This window comes from Leptosomus discolor, chromosome 4 (assembly GCF_034619465.1).
Source record: "Leptosomus discolor isolate bLepDis1 chromosome 4, bLepDis1.hap2, whole genome shotgun sequence".
NCBI lineage: Eukaryota > Metazoa > Chordata > Aves > Leptosomiformes > Leptosomidae > Leptosomus > Leptosomus discolor.
The window spans coordinates 47,331,093-47,355,211 of NC_141394.1; the positions used below are offsets into that span (position 1 = coordinate 47,331,093).

A 24,119-nucleotide genomic window follows, 5' to 3' on the forward strand; every position below is an offset into this window, starting at 1 on the left:
ATAAAGTGACAGCTTACAAAAAAAGACAGAAAATGAGTCAGTTAGAAACAGGACTTTTTGTTATAGAAATCTCAATGGGATTATCTAACCTAATGAAGACCTGTCAATAGGGCTTATTTTAAAAAACCCACACCAAGGTCACCAACAGGTAAAGCTTATCAATGAATAAACTGATTCTTTGCATTTTCCTCCACGGCATTGTCCTGGTTCGGGCTAAACCAGAACTAATTCTGTTTTAGTGCTTTAACTTTTCAGTTAAGTCTCCTCTAACTAACGGCACTTTCTGAAACAGCAGCATGTTTTTCCAGACACTGACTGCTTCCAGCAGTGACAAGGCCTGATGTTTATAGTTCGTACCAAGGAATGGGATGCAGAGGGGCCCTTGCTTATACTTGTTCTTACAGCAACCAAGGTCACTGCTAGATCTTGTGCTCCGTGTTGGGGTGCCGGGAGTGAAACGGGTCGCACCTACAGGGAGGAGCGAACTGGACAGGTGACCCAAACCTGATCAACAGAGTATTCCATCCCATAGACATCATAGTCACTGTAAAGCTGAGAGATCATGAGGGTCTCTCTCTCTCTTCTTCGATGGCCGACATCTGAGGAGGACTCTGTCTGTTCTTCTGTTGTCGATCCCGATCTGTGCATCCCTGAATCCAGTGCCTGAGTCCAGCTCCTGCATCCCGTCCCTGTCTGCTGCCAGTCCAGCCTGGGACTGCCCCAGTGCCAGCTCTGCAGCGTGGTGGTGACGTATTGTCATCAGAGGGGGGGTGCGAAGTTGGGTTCGGTACTGGTTTGGTCTATATTTGTACATATTGTATATATTTCATTATTGCCTTATCTTTTCTTTTACTGTTACCATTTCATTGAAGCTGTTTTAGTTTTCTTTTCCAAACCGTAAAGTCTCTCTCCCTTGTTCTCTCTCCCTTCACCTTCTGGGAGGGGAGAGGGGTTAATAGAGAGTGTCTGTCATTTGTTAGTGGCCGGCCCAGCCTCAACTCATGACATACATGTAGTACAAAACACTTCTCCCATTACTTCCTTTGCGCTTCAATACCAATTATAAAATTCTGAAAGCAGCCACTGCAATGACAAACAATTCATGTTAAATATTTTATTTCTTATGATTTACAAAAATGACATACAAAATTGACAGTCTTTCATACCAAAGTTAAATAAGATGAAGCGATTAAAAGTAATCCATTTTGTGAATTCCTTCACAGAAAAAAAATTACCTTATGAACATTCAAAAGTATTTATACTGTGACCCCGATATTCACATTCAAGGACAAAAATCTTTAAATAGTGAATAATTTTAATCAGCACAATAGTACAAATAAATACAGCAGCACTATGCGAAAATTCTTTACAGTCTGTATCAACGAATAATAATTGCAATAAAAATCTGTTTGCCACAATGCTGCTTAAAGTTAAAAGTTTCAATATTGTCAAACAGCTAAATTTAATCGGCAGGTCACCAGGTGCAGAAGCTCTGCCAAACTATCACACAAGACCAAGTAAAAAGTTTGTTACAACGCAGAATACCTGAAAGCCTAAGCCCTCACGCAAGCACAAGCAAAGAATAATAAACTTCCTTTTACATAGGGCTAAGACCCAGCATGACTGAATACAGCTTTTTTTTTTCTTTATGCATAATACAAAGAGATTTCCTGCATCTCTCCTGGGAAGAAGCTGGGGAAGCAAGCAGGGTTCCAGCAACATCCCTGGATAGTGGCATCACAATTTATGCCTACAAAATAAGCTCACTCAAAGTTTGCCTTTATGTATAGAAATAAAGCATACCAGCTATTATTTGCGATAACCAATTCCATTAAATTTTGCTCCCCTTGTAAATACATGTTGCTCTGAAGCGTATCTGACACTACAACAAATATTTGGTATGAACGTGACATTAAAAAACAGCTTAAGAAGCATAACGAAGATTTTCTGTTGTCTACTTTTTGTTTTTTAATCCTGGTTAGTCGTCACTCAAAAATCAAATGTTCCAAGTTTCCTGCAGCTCAAGTTTACATTTCCCCACCGAGAAAGGCAAGGATCTGCAAAAGCAGGGCCAAGAAATATTTCCCTTGCTTAGTATTCTCTAGCTTGAGCAGCAACTAAAACTTAGTCTTGTTTAGACTGAATCCGAAACTGTTGTTCACTTCAGTCTTTACTCTTGTTCAAATAGCATCAGATGCTTCTTTCCTACACAAAGGTCATAATGCAACTTCTAAAAATCCCTTAAATCTGAAAGGGATACAGCCTGAGTACAAAACAAACGTTCAACACCTGGAGTGCAAGAGTGGCAGAACATCATCTTCTGCAGCCTCAGTATTCTAGTTAACCATGCAGGAATACACAATCTGCTTTTCACCCCTTCATGCTGCTGTAAAAATAAGATTCTTTCAGTCATAAGACCATGACCCACAAAGTTCAGAAGGCTCACCTAAAGCCAATATGAAAAATGAGGATAATCAAGGAATTAAGCATATGCTTATGAGTTTAATGTAACATTTTTAAGTATTATTATTTTAAAGATTTTCTTTACATCTTGCACCTATAGTGCAGCAGTTCTGTCCTTCCATGTTATGGATATAAAATCCACTTGTGATTTGAGAATAAAATAATAATTAGCAATTTATATTTTGAAATACCTCCTTCTCTTTCCTAAGTTCTTTCTGGCATGACAAACTGACTGAAGTGAAAGTTAACTTAAAACCATTTTCTAAGCAATTATATCATATGCGATGCATTTTAATCACTGAACAATGCAGAAAATATTTTTGCACATAGAATTTACAAAAGCACTAAAAATACAAGTCTGAGGATCACCTCAGAATGTGAGGCAAAGAACACACTTATAACCAAGCAGCACGAACAGTAGTGGGTTTAGGTCTCTGTAATGCCCCACTGGCTGAATCAGACACAGGTTTTTCGTTCCTCTGGCTCATTGTACTTGGTACAGTGGATGCTCTTGAAGTGCCTCCTGTTAACACACACACACACACACAAAAAAAGTGTGAAATGTTTATGCTTGCTGCAACAGAAAACTTCATGCTATATTAATACTGCAACGCTCATTACCATAGTTTCCAGAAAAAACCCTAAACCACAATAAATTGAATACAAACACCAAATGTTACAAGTTGTTTGTAAATGGTCAGGACACAGAATTCATGCTTATGCCATAGCGCTGCAGTTCTTTAACCTGACATGTACAGATCTGTGGGGATGCACAATCTACTTCCAAATACTACACACACAATTTCTAAGAGGAACAAGGCTCCTATCAGTAGAGTCACATTTTCTGAATGAGAATTTGAACCTTCTTTGGGGTTTTTATGTTGGTCATGTCCTCCATCCCTGTCGCCCCCCCCCTTCTCTTCTCCTTTCTATACTCCTTCCAAGGGTACTGGCAAAATGAGAAATACTTCTTTACAACAGGGATTTTTTTTTGACCTTCTTGGAAAAGATGATTACAAGATAATTTATTAGAAATTTAGGATGGTAAGTAAACAATTCATAGTCATCATACTTCTGGTGTCACTTTACTGATTTCTGTGTGATAAATGATCAACCTAAGGAAGACAGAGAAAGGAGCTTATACACTATTCTTAGCAGTAAGTGCTTCATAATTCTGAATTATAACACAATAAACACATGCAAAGAAGTGCAAGAATCTGCAACTTCAAGTACTTACTCGAAGGACTAAGCTGGCTGAATGCAGACTTTCCTCTTCTTACAGACGGTGAAGAACTTAGGTAACTCATCTGGCGCTGATAGTCCATCAACTGTTCAGAACGCCTCATACCAGCTGTTGGTTTCACTGCTTCCAGTCTTTTCAGGAAAGCCTTAACATTGAAGAAAAATATCAAGAAAGAATGAACAAGAAGCTACAAAACAAACATTCACAGATTTTTTTATTCCAAATTTTTAGCATTGCGTAACACAAACTCCTCCAGTGGTGACCAGCATAGGCTATTCTGCTCACATTCAATTCTTTTCTCAGTGTTATGACACAAATAGTAACTATCCCTTATAAATCATCAGTTCTCTGTTGAGTACATCTTTAGTACCCAATAGTTCTTTGTGATAACTTGAAAAAACACATCTGTCTGGCGATAGTAAAAATGGTGAGATGAGCTGCACTCTTCTAATCCCACCTTTGGTTGCTCCTCTCTCATAGTTTTCCAGAAGGATGAGAAATAGGGGTTTTTTTTAATCTTTGCTTTGCAAACCTATTTATACCATTTTATATTGCCCTACAGGATCCCCAGAGAGAATTACTGACCTCAGTTCTTTGAGAGTAATGTCAGAAGGAAAGCACAAACATCTCCTAGATACTATTTGTTTTATCCATAATATAATTTTAGGAGATTCTGGTTGAAATTATTGTTATAGGCATAATTTCCTCTTATTGAGATTAACCCTGGCAATCATATAGCAAGCATTACATTAGAACAGCTACTTACATAGTATTTGTGAGATACAGACAGTTTCCCATTCTGCATAACTACTTCTACCCGAAACAGGATTTATTGGTGTAAGAAATTCCCAGTATCTAAAAAAAGAACTTGACGGCAGGACAAATTTGGAAGTACCCAGCTACATACAACTCCAGTTAATACCTTCACATTTTAATACATTTCGGCTCCAGTGCTTGCCTTGCATAGATCTATACATTCCCTCCACTAACTAATTTCAAGTCATTTGATGTCCTACAAACATTTGGCAATGACGCAACCATTGCTTGTCAGAGTTATAACATGCATCCTATCAACGAGAGACAATGCAAATGCGATTACAGAAGTCTCCAAAGTACTAAAAATACCTCTGTTAATAATGATGTACTGTGTAGATGCATACGTATACGGCAGAAGTCAAGAATCTGTCTGTATAGCCATTAAACTGCACTTCCTTCGAAACGATCATTCTTCCCCACTCCCAATCAGGTACCGATTTTTTTTTTTTTTTTAAGAAGAATAAAAAATTTACAGAAAGTGACTTAGGAAATAGTATAGTATTCACAGGATGTCAGTTGTAATTGTCTAGCTGTAACAGGAATCTACAAACTCTTGGTAGTTTATGCACAGGCACTGGAAACCTGCACAGAGTGCACAAGAGAGAAAGGACAAGTGATTTTGGCTCCGACACAGCAAGTCACAAGTGCTTGCATCAAGTGCCAGTCAGTTCATCGTCAAGTGGAAATACCTAAGTAAGCAAAAGTCAAAGGAAGGACTTCGGCTAGAAATAGCTCTTCACTAAAGCCAGCTGCAGAACACGAAATGGTAGACTTGTCTCTAAATGTTACATCCAACATTTTACTCACAACTTCATCCACATCTCCTAATACTACTACATACGTTTAGACTTGCAGAGATCACTTCTTTACCTTCAATATTAAAAATGAAAGCTCTCAATACATTCAGTTCAATCACAAATGGATTGGGTAAATTGTAGAAGTGACTTCCCTATGAGAGTTGAGCACGTTTCAAGTCTGCACTCCAACTGCAACAGCCTCATAGAATTTGCATACCTTAACACTGCAGAATTTCAAGCTGGATTCTAAACATACAATATTTATATATGCCCACTTTATTCTAGTTTAAATACAATTCTCTGCTTTTGCTCTTTTGCCTGCATTTTGACAAGTATCAAGCCCCCATTACTAAAGGAAAAAAAAAAAAAAGACCCCCCTCAGTACTAAAATGTCACTTGTTGAACAGGTTAACACTGGACTTGGTACAGCCCCAAGCTACAGGAAGAGCAGATACAGATTCTGTGGTGCAGAAGTGTTCAAAGAAAAGCTCTTCTAGAGAATGGGAGAATAGTTCCTGTGGTTCCCTTGCCCTCTGCTGCGAATTGTACCGGGACATGTTAACTTACACAGTACTTGCAGTCATGACTTTTGCAGTTTGGAGAACAGCCTGCTGCATACGGAAATGAACTCATCAACGCACTGAAACAGCAGTCCTGACCTACTAAATCTGTAACCTGGAACTAATCTGATTCTTATGTTTTTATTACCAACCCTACAATCTTGAGGTCCTTAACCAAGGAACTACCTTGTACAATGGTACAAGTACCTTCAACAAATGTTCTTTCTCAGTTATACGTACAAATCTACTAACTCTTTCATTATGTTCTCCTTTTGGGAAACGTACTGAAGAACACGGCCATTTTCCTTGTTATTTTGAAGTGCTGAATCTCTGGAGCCTAAATCCTGAACCACTAAAGTAAATAGAAATTTTGTCATTGATCTTAATGACCAAAGAATCAGATCACATTAACACTATCCAGGTGTTCAGAGCCAAATATACATTCCTGATAACATTTAAGGAATAAAAAAAAAATTAGTAGCAGACAGTAATTGCAAGAATGTTACTAGCTGCTCTAAATTGCATTGTAGCTCCTCAGAGCTGTTGATTCAAGCTCAATACATATATAACATCATACCATTGATGACCTCAGAGCTTGGCAAAAGCCTCCCAAGGCTTCTATTTCCCCCATATTCTTTTACTTCATTATAATACTGAGTTTACAATAAAAGTAGAATAATAATATATTAAAAAAAAAAAAAATCACAGAATGTGTTCCTGCATGATTACCTTCTAGGAACAGGATTATCCTTTATATATTTAGACATCTGGACATAGATTAGTAGCTACAAATACACTAAAATACATATTGTCAATGACAGAAGGAAACGTCAGGTTGCCAGCAACCAGAGAACAAAGGAACCTGACACAGTATCAGAAGATTGCTGCCATACAATGGGCCAAGATAAATGCTGCTAACTCAACTTTGGGCATATCAGGAGAGCACTAAAGCTAATCCTAACACTCTCTGTCAGAAAAAGAAAAAAAAAATTCAGTACACACTTTTCTGCAGCTATGTTGAAAAAGAAAGAAAAAAAACACCGACAATGCAGCACTCCTAAATTGAGTAAGAGAGAAGGTAAAAAACATTACTTTTTCTTGTTTTGCTTTGCTTTTTAAATGCATGAAGGCTTCAGTTTCACCTCCTTTGAATCCTAACCAGCTGACTTGTGTGCCTCGACAGCTGTTCAAATTTATTTATATTATGCCTCCTCTAATGTCACTGATGTTAGTGACCACACTGTCACTCTGCAGAGTCCAGGTGGGGGAGGGGGAAGCAGATAACAGTGCATTCAAGGACAGCTCTCTGTTCTTATCAATACAAGTATTTGTGATTTTCTTCAATTGCCAGTTGCATTAATTAGCTCTAACTTGACAAACTCTAGATGTCAAGAAACTCTTAAAAGTTCTTCAATCTACAGAAGTCTTTTAAACTGAACAGCCAACAAGTTTATGTGTGCCTGTCATCACCAGAAAGCAAGCAGATTAAGAGTAAAAAAAAAAAAATCCCACAAAAATTAAGCAGTGTGCAAAATAATCAAAACTTTCCTTGAACCTGCCAATTAGTCAGTCTTCATTATAGTTTCCACAGCAGTGTTCAGGAATCTCAAGTCTGGATCAGGAATCAGCAGACCACAAAAAATCTGACCACAAACAGCCTACAGCCTAAATACTATGATCACAGAACTGCACTATATTTGTACGGTACTGCAGTATATTTTAGCCAGGCACAGGCACATCTGCACGCCAGTCCCATGTCCCGACAGCTTCCCCTGATGAGGGGGCCGTGGAAACTTTTTTTTTTTGCATTGTACTTTGTAATCTCAGGAACAACCCAACATTTTGTCTTTAGTCTTGGCATACAACGGCTTTGAACGCAAGCGAAAATATCTTATAAAACCCTGTGCGCTTGGGTTTCTAAGGAGCCACCAACTCAACACGAATATTTCTGAGCTCCTAAGATGACCCAGAAGAATACATTCTCTTTCACAACTGCATTCCCAATAGCCTTCTCCAGATTGAGACCAGTAAGGCTGAACCACCTTGGTATTCTTTCTACAACCACATAAGTATGCAGCATCCGAGGCCTGATGCTCTCAGACTCTGGGGCTGGTCCTTGGGGACAGGACAAAGGGAAAGCAAAGAAAAATCAGTGCTGAATATATCAAGGGAGGAAAGTACAAGGTGCCCAGGCACAAACCTGATGCCTAGAAGTTATCTCCCTGGGTTGCAGCATGGCACAGAGGGCAGGGCATGCGCACTGCAGCACAGGATTGAAGGCTGTGGCTCAAGATAAGTTATATTCTTCATACGTGGTGGCAGCCAGTTAGGGGGATGGCCAGAGGCACTATCCCTCCCCACCTTTTCTTCCCACCCAATTACCACAGCCCACCAGCACCATTAAATCAAGTGGAGACAAATGAATATAGATTCATTTATCGCAGTACAGTACTTGTGTTTCTAAAGGATGTTCAGGTTTTCCAGCAAAACAAAGGCAGCCGAGACTGCAAGACAAGGGAAATAGCCTCGCTGGAGGATCTTTGTGCTGGTAGAGGCCACGACGACTATGGAAAGTGCTGGGGAGAAGCATTAATGACATGTGCAGCACAGATGACTCAGGGAACCAAGCAGGTGAAAAGAGAAAGAGAGCCCTGGCAGAGAAACAGAGTAAGTGATTTTTTTTATTTGTCTGGGAGGGAACTGGGATCAGAATTGGATCTGTTGGGACTCAGGGTACATTTTGGGGGAGTATGAGGTGGGGGAATGAACATCACGGAGTGTTACATACAGTGAGGATGCGTGGGAAGATAAAATATCCACAGAAAAGGAGAACACCCTCATCCCCCTTGACCGAAGATTTGAGAACTGCTGTCCCAGTCCTGCTGAGATCTTCCAGTGAGCTTCCAGTGTAAACTCAAAAGGTCACTTGTTCCCTAGTAACTTGGCTGAACATAGCTGCTTAGCTCACTAAGGTCAACTAAAACCTAAATCTAGTCAGAATTAATAAAAATTATTAAAAAACCCCCACCAAAACCCAACACAGATATATGAATTACTTCTAAGTTTAGATGAAATGACTGAAGAATGGTGCGGTGGCTGCAAATCTGTATTTCAAAGTCCCCAAATACTTACCTGTATATATCAGTAAGGATTTTTGTATTACACAATACGCCATTAAAAGTTTAAATGGCGTGTAGTGCGTGGTCTATGAAATGAAGTATCTTATTTATACTGGCAGAAGAAATTATTAATACGTCAATACAAGTAGACACACGTATATGCAGACATGGGAAAAACATAACGCATCAGTCACACTGATGTCCTTTTCCACTGGAGAGGACAAGAGGTTGCGAGTATCTTCAAACATGAGAGTAGAACGTTTTCTGCATCAGCAGCATCCTCTATCGGCAAGAGACACACTCTGGTCTTGCTAGCTCAGATAAACAACCAAAATCAGGTCCCACTTACAAGAGCAAACAGTCAAAAAGCAGTAATTACAAAATTATGACATTAATTTTAACGATCTACTTTGCTAATTGTGCTTTTTCCATAAATTGCTGATCACTATCTTGTAACTACTGTTCTCCAGGGCAATGCACCTTTTTATTCCATCACAGCTCTTTCTATCAGAGTCTGTGGGAGCAACTTACATCCCCTGTACCTCCTTGCACCCTTTCACAAAGCTAGAGAGCACCAAACTGCTTCGATTCCTCTCTAATTTCCTATTATTTTAATTACTTTCCCTGCATCACCTCTGATGCCCAATGCCTGCACCAGAAATCAAGCTATCTTTCTGATAACAGTAAATATAGGCATTACTCCATGAATGTTCTAGCAGAACAAGTGAAAGCTTTCCCTAGACAAGGTGTTAGCCTCAGGACAATAAATTATAAAAGCTGTAATCCAACCGGGAAAACCAAAATCAATCTCTGCATCAAAACTCTTTAACCCTCTGCACAGACTACTGTTATAGATTTCTAGTCCTGAATTATTTACAAAACCCTGCATCCTTCTCCAATAAACATTTCACAAAGGTGTATCAAGCAGCATATCCTGTATGCAGTACCTCAGGCCTTGTATTAAAAAAAAAAAAATCCCCTGTCAAGTAATAGACAAAGATTAATAAGGAAGTTCCATAGAATTTCAGCTCTTCAGTCTGTGAAGCTGAAGAAAACCGCTGACCAGAAGAAAAGAGCAAATTCATAAAGCAAAATCCCTCATCAACGGGCAGGGTAGTGCAGCTCTTTCATTTACAGCCTCTGAGAAAAGCATGAGCAAGTCCTGCTTTCAACGTTTTAAATAAACAAACAGTTAAACAAAACCCCAACAAAAATAAACCAAAAACCCCCCACAATACACGAAGAAAGCCCTAGCAACCTAAAAACACCAAAGCTGAAAAACATTTATTTCCCAGACAATGACAAGTATCACACATCTATAACAAGTATTTATGCCAAATTCTTTCAGTATGTGAAGTATAAAGCTCTTTTGGTCAACTGCAGTCTAGTGGAGCTGGGGAGAAAGTTTCCTACTTTGAAGTTTTAACAATCTAGATGTCTGAAAGCTGGAAGAACTAAAGCCTAATGGATTTTCCAAATATTTTAACTATATTTTATCTCCTTTTCAAACACACTAATGAACAACTAGGAGATACGAAAATATCATTATACGTATTATAATTCAATCAATAAGAATATAATTCAAACCAGTAGTATTTTTGTTATTTGACAACTCTGCCAATATCCTTATAAATGAGTCTGAATTTGTTTTCCACTGAAGTTAGTTATTGTGATTGCCATTACATCCAAACACTGTGACAAGCAGTGTGCTACAAATACTGAAAGAGACAGACAGCTACAAAATGAGTCAAAACCCAAAACTTACATTCACATTGTATCCTCTGCAGTTCAAATATAATGGGTTTGATGCTATCATACCGATTGCTTTATTTTTTGCAAGCCTTTTCTTGAGAGACTAGTAATCACGATGCATGAAGCAGGATGAATAGTCAGACTGCTGAGTTATGAGTGTATTACCAATAATGGTTGTTCCTCTTAAACTGAATGATACTAAAGTAGAGAAAACTCATAAACTCATATTTTCATCTGAAAAAAGCATCGTTCCCACCCCCCAAAACCATATGAACAATTATGCAAATAGCATAGTAACAGAAATTCATTGCAGACTTAGTGCAGTAACACTCCAAGTGCTGCCTTATCAGTTTTGTAAGTATTTAGCTCATCTGACAACAAATAGTCCTTCTCAATTCACTGATCCACACCAGTTCTCAAAGCTTACCAGGTTTTCTCTTTCAATTCTTTGCTGCTCCTTTTGCCTGTTGAGGGCACTGTGGTACAATCTAGGAGGCGGTACAGCTGACTTCTTCAACGTGGTGCTGCTTCTCCTCGGCTTTGCAGACTGTCTGGACAGTTCTTTTAGCAACCTTTGGTTTTCCCGATCAATCTGTCTTACTTCTTCATTTGTGAAAGAATAATTTTTCCTTGCTCCTTTAGACGGCTGATCGATGGTTAGTTTTTGTTCTTTCTTCTCCAACTGTAGGAAAGCTTTAAAATGGCAAAAAGTAAAATACTCAGATAAAAAAACCAAACCAAATACAAATCTTGCATTTTATTATTAGGATTTATTTACAGACCTGAAAAAACAAGGTACATTTCACCTCCCCCCATCTGAATTCCAGATCCATGCATTTCAGAATTTTTCAGGGATGCTCAATTGTCCTCGGTACATTTGATTTTACCCAGGTTTCACTACAAAAATCAAGTCTAATTTTGGCCTTAGTTAAAACCCACCTATTTTAGGGTTTTAACTCACTAGAAATCCCCCTCCTCCTCATTTATGACCCATAATCCAGAGGAACTGAACAGACACAGTGAACAACTGAGCAATACAAAAGAATCAGCAATATGCACACAAACACTCTGTAAGCATTTGTGTACAATGTATCTGTTATTTAGAAATCAGAATATAAATCAGCCTTACGTGCACAGTAATTTCTTCTGCATGGTCAATATTCCTGATCCCCTGCTTTGCCACTGATCAACCCTGATCTCTACTTTTACCAGTATGTTTGCCCAACTTCTACACTGACACAATACGCTCACACTTCCATCCTCAAATATTTTTACTCTAGTTACTATGGTACCAGCAATCCGCACAGGCAATTCCATATATATGCTAATGGGGCTACCGTTATACAGCACTACAGCAACATTGAACATGATCATCGCCATAGTGGTACGATTTGTGACACCAATACAAGCATCAGAGAAGTTTTCCAAGCAATAGAAAATACAGCTCCAGGAAGCCAGGACTAGAAATAACTTACAGAACAAAGAATTAAACCATAAGTTAGTATTTAGATGTTTGCACATTGAAAAAGATTTAAACTTTGCTCCAAAGATATCTAAAATATCTGTCTCAGCTGAAAGGCAGAACAGAAATGATGTTTCAGACAGAAAACTGACACTGGGGAAGCATGACTCAAGAGACACAAAATGCACTTCCTGAAGTGAATTTGTTGATCCTTTGCTCCTGAAGCAAGCTTACATCATGTTGGTGCAGGAATTGCACAGGGAAAGATGACAATGAAACTTAATGGGTGGAGAGAAATGAGCGAGCATATATAACAAAAAACCACTACTGGGGCCTGGCAATTTAAAACAGTAAAAAACCAACAAATTAAACAAGGATACAAGGTTTCAAGACAAAAGAACAAAGAATGCACGCTTCAAAATACTCAGCAAAACTGACTTGCACAATCGCAAGATAAGATAATAACTGGAAAACTTCCCTCTCAGGCAGAGCCAGCTATGTTTATTACAGTTCCATTGGAGCTTTGCTATTGACCTATTTCTAAGCCTTTGCTTTCTAAAGCTCTGCAGTAGATCTTCTGGCAAGTGTTTTAAGAGCTTTGCTGTCACGGTATTACCCCATCAACCATTGTATTACCTATGGTACAGGAATAGCAGTACCAGGTTAGATCAAACAGATTTTTGGAGCTGAGACACAGATGAGGACACCTTACTCAAGCCATTCCCCACATTCCTTCAGTATCACAGTGCCTCCAGATGATACCCCTCATTCTTACCTCTAAAAGCCCCACACAAGCAAAACAAGCATTCAAAACAGCAGCTTTGAGAAAAGCAGAAAGAAAAAAACAAAACCAACAGGCATGCAGTAATATTTCCTCAGCAAACACTTCTACATCAGCTATTTTTTTTGCCAAGGGATGTCTGAGGCAGCCTTTGATAGCTTAAAAACCTCAAACAATGATGAGCGTGTTCTTACCTCAAAACAAAATGAAATTAAATCTTTCTTGCAGTATCTCAACTGAGTTTATTCCAGAACCGATGTAAGCAAATATTGCTACTGTCTTTAAGAAATTTAGTAACAGTATCCAGAACTCAAAATCCAAACAGTTTATGAATTTCAGAATCCCTCTGGAAATTAAGTAAGCTCACATCATCAGTACACTAGCCAATATAGGCAGAACTGCCCCTAGGCAGCTTGAACTCTGAGGCTGTCCACATTAGCAATATTGTTTTAATTTGTCAAGAGAAGATGCAAATCGCCTCAAACCCTAGACAGTGCAAACTAGTGCAGATCAAACATGCCAACCAGCAGGTTAATAAAGTATAAATGTCTTGAAAAGCCTCTTTACAATTTAGTAAGTTATTCTCAAGTGAAAACTAGTACCACCATCAACACCATTTGAGGAGACAAACCTGAGATGAGACTCATCTGGATACACCTACAAGGGACAAAAAGAAATGCACAGAAAATAACTACAGCCACACAACTCGCGCAATAACATTAAGCTGCAGTGTACTACTCCGTAAAAAATAATTAAATACGTCCTTATGGGAACCTGCAAAACCAGCACTGCAGAACCCAGCTGGAAGAAAGTAATTTGAACAACTATCTGAAGAAGATTACTATGTATCATGTTACATAACTGATAATTGTATTATTACAAAGCTATGAAAGATAATTTCATCTTTTGCCTTACATCCATAGCATCTCACAGGTTAAAGAAGACTGCACATCATACGCAGGAGCAGAAACCAGGCTGTGGCAAAGAACAGTTGTTCAACTGAAGTCTTGATCTAGCTTTGTGCCACCAATGCTATTGGTGATGCAGCCTCTTACATGAGATATTTAAGCTTCTGAATAACTGTCAGTGCAAATTCTAAACAGCTCTTTTCTTTCTGTGAAAGGTGTGAACTAGTCAAATTCCACTTAAAAGCATTTGTATTCTGAATGAGGAACATTGTCAATTAGAAATACAGGTTTCATGTCTTCACTGGTACATGATTGTTTTAATTCTCCGTAAGGCAGCTGGCTGTACTTTGTTGGAGAGTGTATACTCTCATGATGCAGCTATGAACCATAACCAGTAAACACAGATTTAAAATGCTTAGAGATAAATACTCATCAAGGTCATTACGTATCTTTTGACTTGCTCATTTTTCTAAGAAATCCCCTGTCAGCTGTGATGAACAAAAATAAAAACAGAGCAATGACATGGAACAAACACCATTCCTTTCCCCTCAACGCTGGTCAGCAAATGCGTTTAGAAATAATGATTCAAGGAACCCTACGATTGCTACACATAGGGCTCAACAAGCACTGCGTCACTTTGTCACTCAGAGCTCCTAGGCGGCAGCGGTATGCCACTTGTGCAGCATTAAACACTACTTGTATTTTACCAGAAGTTCTCAGGCAGTTAGCGTGAATATGTACCTACGTACATTTCCATGCATTGCTCAGCTGATACTACTCATTACATACATGAGTAAAGCATGACAAAATTTTACTAACTTTACTCTCACCTTCCAGCTTCTTCAGTCACATCCCCCCAACACACAGACTTTCCTTTTTACATTCATCTCTTCTTTCTTTCCCCTTCCCTTAGCCTCTCAAATTTTTTTTCTTTTCAATATATTTTCCTTCTACAGTGCCTCATCCACACCTTTTATCACCTCACCACCAAGATAGCCTTTCCCATTTGCGGCAGACAGAAAAGAGACTCCAGCCCACTTTCTTCAGTATGCTGTTCATTCTTAGCCTATCATTTATACTTAGTGTAGAAACTGACTACTACTGCCAACTGCTTTTTGACAACTCTTGAAGTTAAGGGCTTGCTAACAGTGGTAATACCAAATCTATCACAACTCAAAACAAACATATTAATAACGTGAAAAAATTGTTAAGATCACCATGCAGGTTCTGCTGTGAAGTTACCCAGTGAAGCCTAAGCTGAAGACTGCCAAAACCCAGTAACTAATCTCTGATACGCTGTTGATTACAGAAGACTCATTAATTTTGCACCTAAAGTTGAGACCCAACACAACATGTGAAGCAGCAAGTTTTCTTCAAGGGGATGAGGTGAAAAAAATCAATCTAAAACTCTCTAGTTCCTCACTAGTTTCTTCAGTTCCTCTTTCTATAGTTAGCCTTCTGCATGACCTAAGGACCGACCACATTTGAAATTTCACAAGTAGCTCTTTGCAGCAACAGTGCTGCAACACACCAAGGCATTGGATCAGATAACACTTTAAAAGTAGTTGGTTTGCTATTCTTCAAGCTGGGAACTTAATAAATTATAGAGTTGAGTTCTACTTAAAGATCTTTTTTAACATAATTTAATGCTGCAAACATCACTTCAAAACAAACCATAACTGACTGAAGCCTATCCATAGATTATAAACTTTTCTAAATCACAGAAAATGCATCACTGATCTCCTTAGGAACTGTGCGACAGGACAGTTTACACTTTAGTAGAAAAGAAGACAAGCAACAGAATGCATACAGTGTCACCTACTGAAAGAGGATCACTAATACTACAGCGTAAGCGCTTGTTCCTAACAAAACAAGCAGAAGGCAAGGGACATCCATGAAATCACTACTCCTTAAACAGTGTTCAAATAAACCGTGGTAGCAATCTAACAAAGCAGCGAATAAAAGGTTCTGCAGGTCTTCCTGAAGCAGCAGGGATAACACTTCTGCGGTCCAGAATGAGGCGTCTGACCCCAGAACCTCAAATCACCAGTAATAGTTTCCACTGCTTCCAAAGCCACCTGGCTGAAAATCTGTCTAACCCACATTCTGCAAGGCCCCACTTACACAGTACCATATCCCTATTCCCTGCACACTTACTATGACAGAAAATTAGGTAATCCAGAGGAGGTATATATGTCCAAAAGTGCTTCAGCATTCACTGGCAACAACATTGCTTTCATGGCAAAGGCAGTAGGTGCCCAAGTGAGGCCAGCACAAGCCTACAAAACCAGGGAAAACTCACCATCAATAAAGAAAAGAGAACCAAGATGCCATGGAAGAGAAATACATCTATTCTAATGCTATTAAATAGTTCAAGTACAGTTAGTGTTCTGTATCTCAAATATTTTAATTTCAAAGTTATTGCAATGATTTATTCCACACTGCACCCACACTACTCTTTAATCACAATGGTTAAGTGTTTGAAAGGTTTATCTGACTATGTTTGCAGTGGCCAATAACAATGGGAGGCAACACTACAGCTTAAGGTTATGATTTAAGGTTCTAAGGAGTTTGTAGGTCCTGGCACAATAAATGTGATTTACCTGTAGCTTCATACTCTATCAGTGGGTAATAAGTAATTTAACTAAATCCCTATTTACCACTTCATTGTCAGCCAGACCATAAATCAGTAACTTGGGGGAGAGGGTAAACAAGCAGCAGCATTTGCAAAAAGATTTGCACAGTGTGCAGTCTACTTCCCATTTACTGGTAAGCAGGAAAAGAAAATTCTCTGGTATTCACAGGATTTCTGTGAAAGCTGGTTTCCATGGAGAGACATCTGACTTTCTTTTAAGCAATAAACAAGCTGTTTATTGCTTTCCATTTGTAAGCATTGAAATGACCTTGCAGAGTGAGAAAGGCCAAACCTTATTTAAAATACAAACGATAATTAGCAAGTCAAATACATTAGGACAGGATGATACAGCTGTCCTTTTAGCATTAAGGCTAAAATTAAAATCATGTATGTTTCAGTGTATCTGCTGCAATCCCAGTAGAGGAAAATGCATTAAATTGCTTCAGTGTTTACACTTTTGAGTTTGCCTGGTGTTTTGTTTTATAGTGCTCCACTACCACATCTGTAACACATCTGAAAAATAAAAAAGGATTAAATCACAGTTCTTCATCTATGCCTAACAGTGTCAATCTAAAACTATTTCCTGGTAGGATCTCTAAACAAATGATTTCCTAGAATATCCATTATTTCATGTCACAGAACTCTTTAAAAAGGACTTTGGAGAATTTGTGATCTGATGGGTTTTTTTAAAAGGAAAATGTGCTTTTCAAGTATAAATTTTCCCTATTTAAATATGCTTGAATAGGGCTGCTAGTTATTTCCTGGCATCATGAGAAAGACAACAAAACTCATTTTCTTATGAATGTTGGGAAAGTCTGGATCTCTTTACAATTTTACAGATTTTCAATCTGTTTTCAAACTCTAAATACAAGAATAAGCTGGTAATTGCTGTTCTACCTCAACATGAGTTACTAGACCTGTGAAAATGATGCCTATACAGGTATACACACAATTAGTTCAAACCACAAACATACTAAACAAAACTTAGTAAAAAAGCTGTACATGTGTAGTTCAACTGAACACTGAGTTTGGGTGTTATGTACATATTTAAGAGTCTACTTTAAATTTAAATATTTTTACCACTTATTCTACAAATATACTAGTTCAGCATGAATGAGCCAACAGATAACACATCCTTAAGTGGAGAAAGTTTCAGTTATAAAAAAAGCTTACTCTATGTCTTGAGTGACAAATTATAGCAAAAAAAAAATTAAAGCAATTGCTACATGTTCAGTTGAAGCTGCTATTTAGTTTTCTACAATAGCTTTTATTCAGAAATACAGAGCTTTTACTTTCACAATAATATTTCTATCACAGTGCTTTTCACCAAGTGAGCTCTGACTATTTTACAACAGAAAATCTAATGCACATATGAGGCAAAAAGATTTATCAGCGAGCATATAGGTCAGTGAGAGCTTCAAGGACAGAATTCACGTCTTCAGCCTGTGGCCCATTGTCCTACTTACCCCATCACACCACCTCCTCAAGTTAATAATAGCTAATACCATGGATTTACAGACTAATTCTCACAAGACACTTCTGTGAAATAAGCAGGTACCAACCCCATTTTACAGAGAAGAAAACACAAAGTGCTAAATTCTTTAGCACTCTATACACCTTGTGCAATCCCATTACTACTGTATTGATACCCAACGTAAATTCAAACAGAGATACATAGCATTTTTAGCTTACAATTCTGTACTCTGAACTACAGAAATCAACACGCTTATCTGAAGAAAGAGAGCAAGTGCATGGTATAATGGGATGGCAACGGATGAGTGCTTAGCTCACACTCATATGCTTAACCCATCTCTATCTGCAAAACCTCAATTCCTTAAACTTACATGGGACATTGGATCAAGACATAGGATCAAGTAAAACAGCATCAGAAAATTTTCCTTTGCCCCCCCCCGCCCCTCGCCAGCTTTCTAACATGGAGCTTTATGAAAGCACTTCCAAAACTCATTTTTGACAAGCTGTTTCTTTGCATTGGCATATTTAAATCTTTTTTTTCTGTTCAGATTACTCAAGAGCACAGCACAGAAGATAACTCTGACATTTATTATTTTGGGGTTTGAATGTTGCTCTTAAGTTATTTTAATTTTCTGAAAGATTTTCAAGGTTTATAGCTGAGTGGAAACAGCATTGATTCACAAAAGAATTTCTACCCCAAAAATTATAATCACACCTATATTTTTTTCATGCAGGTGGCCAAAAAAAAGAAGGGTAAAGAGTGAGGAGAGTTCTGTAAAACATATACCCTAATAACCTTGAGTAACTGAAATTCTAAGTACATATGTTCTTGGCCGCACTGCTAAGATATTTAAATTCCTAAGTAGTGTGGCTGGCTGACTCCACAGTGCTACAATAGTTGTTATAGTCACGACAACAGCTACATGACATCTTTCATAGCATTGTAATGAAACGATGTAAGCCTCCTTAACATCGACTTCTACGTCTGTAAAAATAAGTGGATTCAAGCATCATCTATTTAGCATTTATATACGTTTTAAATAAGCATGCCACCCAAATGGCAAGTGATTTTCATGAACAGAAGTAAAAACCACTAGCAAGAACAATTAAACAATTCAGCAGTTCACAGCTACCAAAACAGTATCACAGATAAACCCAAGAATTTTTACGGCAAATGCAGGAATAATTAACAAGTAATCACTAAGCCCAGTAACTTCAAAAACATGGTCCAGGTGGACCTAGACTGTAACATGATGCAGGCTGGTTTCAGCACTCCAGGCTCTGCGGCCACAGGGCTTCAGTAGGAGCAAGCAGAGCAGGCTTCTCCTCCTCATGGAGGGTGCTGCAGAGAGGTGCTCTCTCTGCCTGAACTTCAAGCCACTCTGAACTGTACATCAGACACTGTCACGGGACTGACTGGGAAAGAGTTCCATCCAAAAAGTTCTGAGTTTATCCATCCACCCTGCACCATCTCTGCTTTCACTATGGCCTGCAGGTTCTAGCAATACTGTTCCACTGCAAACTGTGGGATCCTTACAACTCAAACTGTGAATGTGCACCCCATACCTTAAGAGTGTAGCTTATAGATACCTGTGCTCCACAATTTCTTCACTGCGTATGTTTATCTGTCTGCCTTCCTGCTGTGTTTGTTTTCAAGAATGCTCTACTGTTCATGTGCCCCTGAAAGTGCACACAAAGCCATGCCAACACAGCCATACAACCTGCACATTCTGAAAACTTCGCATTTCACTGTACTTCTTCCTTCCCTTTGAAATAGGGCTTGATTCCTGTCTAATAAATGCCAACATAATGACTACATTCATATGCTTTGTCTTTGGCAACATGCAGAGCCTGATTCCCTCCAGTTTTCAAGTATAACCTTCACTTTGCCCCCCAGCTACTACTACCAAGTAGATTTCTGCCATTTTGACTAAAACTAGTTCAGTTATTTTCCACAGGACAAACCGAGGCTGCACAGAAAGCTGCAGTACCTGGTAAGGCTCACTCCAGTAACAGCATACGTGAAGTGACAACTTTCAGATGAGTAACCAAGTGTTATCACATGTCTTTACCAATCTCTTGTTCAGAGTTCTGGTCACTGAAGAATATTTCTAAAATCAGTGATAAAGCTGCACAGCAATACCCATCTAAAAAGCATTCAAAGTGCAATATACAGCATGGAGACTATGAGATTTTCAACTGAAGTTATATTACATGTGAGATTTTAAATTCTCCAGAACAGCATAACTTAAAATTTGGCTTCTATCAAGAACAAGCATAGCTTTAGGAGATTCAGGGCATGATAATTTTTTTTAATTTAAATGAATTTTTCAAAAGCTTATAAAAATGAACAGTTCGCAATATGAGCACAAATATGTATCAAGGACATATAATATAGAGGAAAAACTATTTCAACTTCTTTTTAATTTAACTGCAATATTTTTTCAAAATGCTTCAAATGAATTCTATTTTAAGAGATACAAATTACCTCACTGCTTAATAACCAGACTCTTGTTCTAGTCCAAACTTCTTTGAATGCCATGCGATCTTAATAGATTTCTTCCCTTTCTTTGTTCTTGTCATTCTCTTTTAATACAATACATTCTAATCTTCTCAAATGTTTACATTACCAGTGTGTGGAATTGTACAAAATTAACTACTGCATACCCCCCTCGAAACAACATAGTAACAGATCATCTTGAAATTCTGCAAGGTTCTGGGGACCTTGTGAAATTAAACTCACATAACTGCTGTAAATCCTTAGGCCCAGCTATATTACAAGCATATTTGACAAAAATTTTAAACTAAATGCTTCATCAGTATAGATTACTGGAAGAATACTTCAAAACTAAATCTGAGATCATTTAAATATTCTTTCATGCACTCAGGTCAGGACTTATAATGTTCTTACTTGAAGCAATGCTCACGTCTGTGCAGTTCTGATGAACATTTAATGCAGACTGGTGAGGGGAAAATGATTCACACTTTTTTTCTTTTAATGAGTACCAAAAAACCTGGAAACAGTAACTCAGAGTAAGATTAGCTCCTATTTTCCCAGGCTAGTTACTGTCCACCATTAATAATCCTGCCCATTTAAACTTTAAAATACCAAAAGTAATTAAACTATGTTGTGCTTGTCAATTTAGAGAGGCACTTGGGAGTAATATATGCATGTTAATCAGGAACATTAGCAGCCAGACTATATGAATTCTACTTCTCATTACTCAATCTGCATTACTGTTATTTAGAACTGGTTTTCAGTTTTAGGAAAAAACTCTCTCCTCCCCTCCAAACAGAGATTCATCCCTGAGAATACTTAACTTACTCTGAGCTACAATACCCCTGTGTTTTAGGGATGAGATTAATCCTTCTATCATCAACAGTTACTAAATAGCTTCTTGCTATCAGGGAACCAATAAAGACGTAGGACATCATTAATTTCAACTGCCTAGCAACAACTCTTCTAACACCATGTTTTGACAAGGGGTTGGAGCCTTTTCTAGCATGAAAGAGTTGCTGGAGCACAAGGACTATCAGAGATGAGAATCAGCTCTACCTTTCTTGATTGCTAGCTCTGCTTTTCTTACCATCAGAAGAATTTCCATACAAGTAAAATCCTCATTTCTACTCACAGGAAAGTTAAATGATGCACCCAATGTATTTTGAATCCTTATTCACATGACGCTCAGTCTGGCAAGGTGAAGAAAGATGACACACAGTTTTAGCCATGCCAGACCTACTACAATACAGCAAACTTGAGTTGAAATGTACCAGACTTCGACTGCAAGAGGCTTTCCTCACCTGAGGTCAGCAGATTTCTTGACGTGAGCCTCTTTTATTCTATAAGTTTTATTACTGACAACTCTGGGCCATGAAAACAAGTGCAAAAGCACTGTGTAGATCTTTAAAATATGCACATGAGATCATCCAGTGCATTCTCACTCCATACAATGAAGGTTTGCAATGAACACAGTGAAAGAGATTCCAAGTTCTGTCTCAGACTTCATTATTAAGATTTAATAAAAATCTATTGGCAAGAAGCAACCACTCAAGTTTCAGTAATGATTATCTGTAATTTTTCTCTTTAAAATACCCTTACTCAACTTTATGGCCTTTTAGAAGGCATACACTTAGTTGAGAAAAAGAATTTAAAATAATTCCATTTCATTATCAAAAAGGTATCAGAAATTTAAATACATGAATGCTATTTATCATGCAATGTAGTTTGGGACTGACTTTCAATTTTGAAGGCTGATAACCAGCACTATATCAGAAAGGTTGGTGTTTTAATTTAGATAGTAAATTGTGTCATAGTCCAGTAAACCCTGAGTTCTGAAAAATGCATGTGCAGTTTTATTATTCAATTTGTTAATATATCACATGTTATTTAGAGATTCACCCCATCTGTACAGCTTACTTCCAGGTATATGCATACCAACACATGCTCATACACATGCTAATTCTTTCCACTGTAGAATCAGTACTATTTACATACATACGAATTCAAAGAATTAGATCAACACCACTTAATCACAAACCAGTTTTAAAACTACACATGGCACATTAAAACCTCATTCTCTTCTACTAGAACTCAATTGTTCTTAACAATGTACAAATGTCATACTTTCTAAAAAGAAAATGTAAAAGTCACCTTTTAAAAGCTGATTCAGGTCCATGGCATCATGCAAGACTTTTCGACTATATCTGCGATCAAACTCAGAATCTAATGAAAAAAATACAGATATGAGATTGGATTTCCCAGCCCCAGAGGTTTTACAAATCTTGTGTTGTACTTAAATTCTTCAAAATTACCATATAATTCTTGGTTCACATTTTCCTGTCTTTTTACTTTTAGTTTCTTATCATTTGATGCTGCAAGTTCAAAAGACTGGATAGGACTGATGTCTGGAGTTGACAGAGGTGTTACGTCAGTCACTGTGTCTTCAGACTCCTCCAAGTAGTCACCAAGCTTTGGTTTTCCTTCTGCTAATTTCATTGCTGACTTGAATTTTTGTTTTGGAGACAGAAGAGTGTTCCTACAAGCATGCCTCTTTGGGGAAGAATGAGATGAATCTGATAAACAGCTATCAGAATCTGTATCAGAACAATCTGTATCTGAGCTTGAGGAAGAGGACGAGGACGATGAGGAGGAGGAGGAAGAAGAGGAGGAGCTGATATTAGTATATTTTTTGCTAGCCTTTTTTATGTTGTTTGACTGCTTAGCTGACTTTGGCCTAACCTTCTGTTTTTTGGCATCGTCACTACTATCTTCTTCATCTGTATAATAATCTTCTTCACCTTCTTTAACTATTTTGGGGATTCCAGTTGGAACATTCTCCTCTGTTCCCCTACTTGCTGCAGATGTTGCTCCAGATGTACCTGCATTCTCTGCAACTGGTGAAAGTGACAAAGATGAGGCACCTCCATGATGATCCATGCTATTTTCTAGGGACTGATCATTCTGCAAATCTTTCTGCTTTTCTTCAATTTCCTCCTTGCAACACTTTGTATCCTTTGAATTAGAAACCAAATCAGGGTCCGCGAGAGCTGCCTTTGTACTTCCTTCCTCTATACATTCTCCATTTTCTTCAGCTTTCTTTTTCTCTTCCTCAAAATCACTGTCAAAGAAAGCATGATCTACTTCACCATCTGATACATCTTCAAACCGATCCATACTGAAATACGAAGTGCCACCTGCAACCATCAGAAAAGGTTTCCAAAAGTTAGCATAAAACCAGATCCAAGTACACTTTTAGTATAGCAGTTTTATTATTTCCTCTTTTAGCTCTACTAATTTATAATTCTGCAATTATGTTACGTTGCTAGGAACGACTCTGTAGTGAGTTTTATAAAGAAATTTAGTGCCATCTTATTGTACACAGCTTACAGGTTAGACTGAAAAGCTTTACTTTAAGCCAACAAAACTCATCACCATTTCGAAACTTTTACTCCTAAAGAAATTAGTCAGACATTGTTAGCAGCTAAATAGTCTTAACTATTACAAACAATCGAAGTGTCTTAGTTTGTCCCTTTAAGCTATAGCCATTTTAAGCTAGAACCACTACTGAGCTACCATTAGTCTGGATTTTATACTAAAAACCTTGTTTGCA

The 24,119-nt window shown here is 38.0% G+C and overlaps 1 protein-coding gene across 2 annotated transcripts; it reads right to left on the minus strand.

Annotated features, from left to right (window-relative positions):
• Positions 1-2,858: 2,858 nt before the first annotated feature.
• On the minus strand, positions 2,859-23,713 carry CFAP97 (cilia and flagella associated protein 97). 2 transcript variants are annotated; one of them, XM_086464551.1, is made up of 5 exons: positions 22,822-23,713; positions 22,661-22,732; positions 11,178-11,443; positions 3,701-3,851; positions 2,859-2,983 (listed from the first exon to the last, which is right to left on the minus strand). In XM_086464551.1, exons 1-5 carry the CDS (start codon positions 23,711-23,713, stop codon positions 2,859-2,861), a joined length of 1,506 nt encoding a protein of 501 aa, XP_086320677.1. The 2 variants fall into 2 exon arrangements, with proteins under 2 accessions (XP_086320677.1, XP_009947635.2); XM_009949333.2 differs by having other exon boundaries at positions 2,859-2,986; positions 22,822-23,683.
• Between the last annotated feature and the right edge of the window lie 406 nt (positions 23,714-24,119).

Bases quoted from the DNA above. Each gene is read 5' to 3' on its own strand.
- CFAP97 (XM_086464551.1), bottom strand. From the start codon at position 23,713: ATGGTTGCAGGTGGCACTTCGTATTTCAGTATGGATCGGTTTGAAGAT. The intron at 22,733-22,821 runs GTAATTTTGAAG...TTTTTTCATTAG, and splicing joins TGTGAACCAAGAATTATATG to ATTCTGAGTTTGATCGCAGA. The intron at 11,444-22,660 runs GTGACTTTTACA...GCCATTTTAAAG, and splicing joins CCTGAATCAGCTTTTAAAAG to CTTTCCTACAGTTGGAGAAG.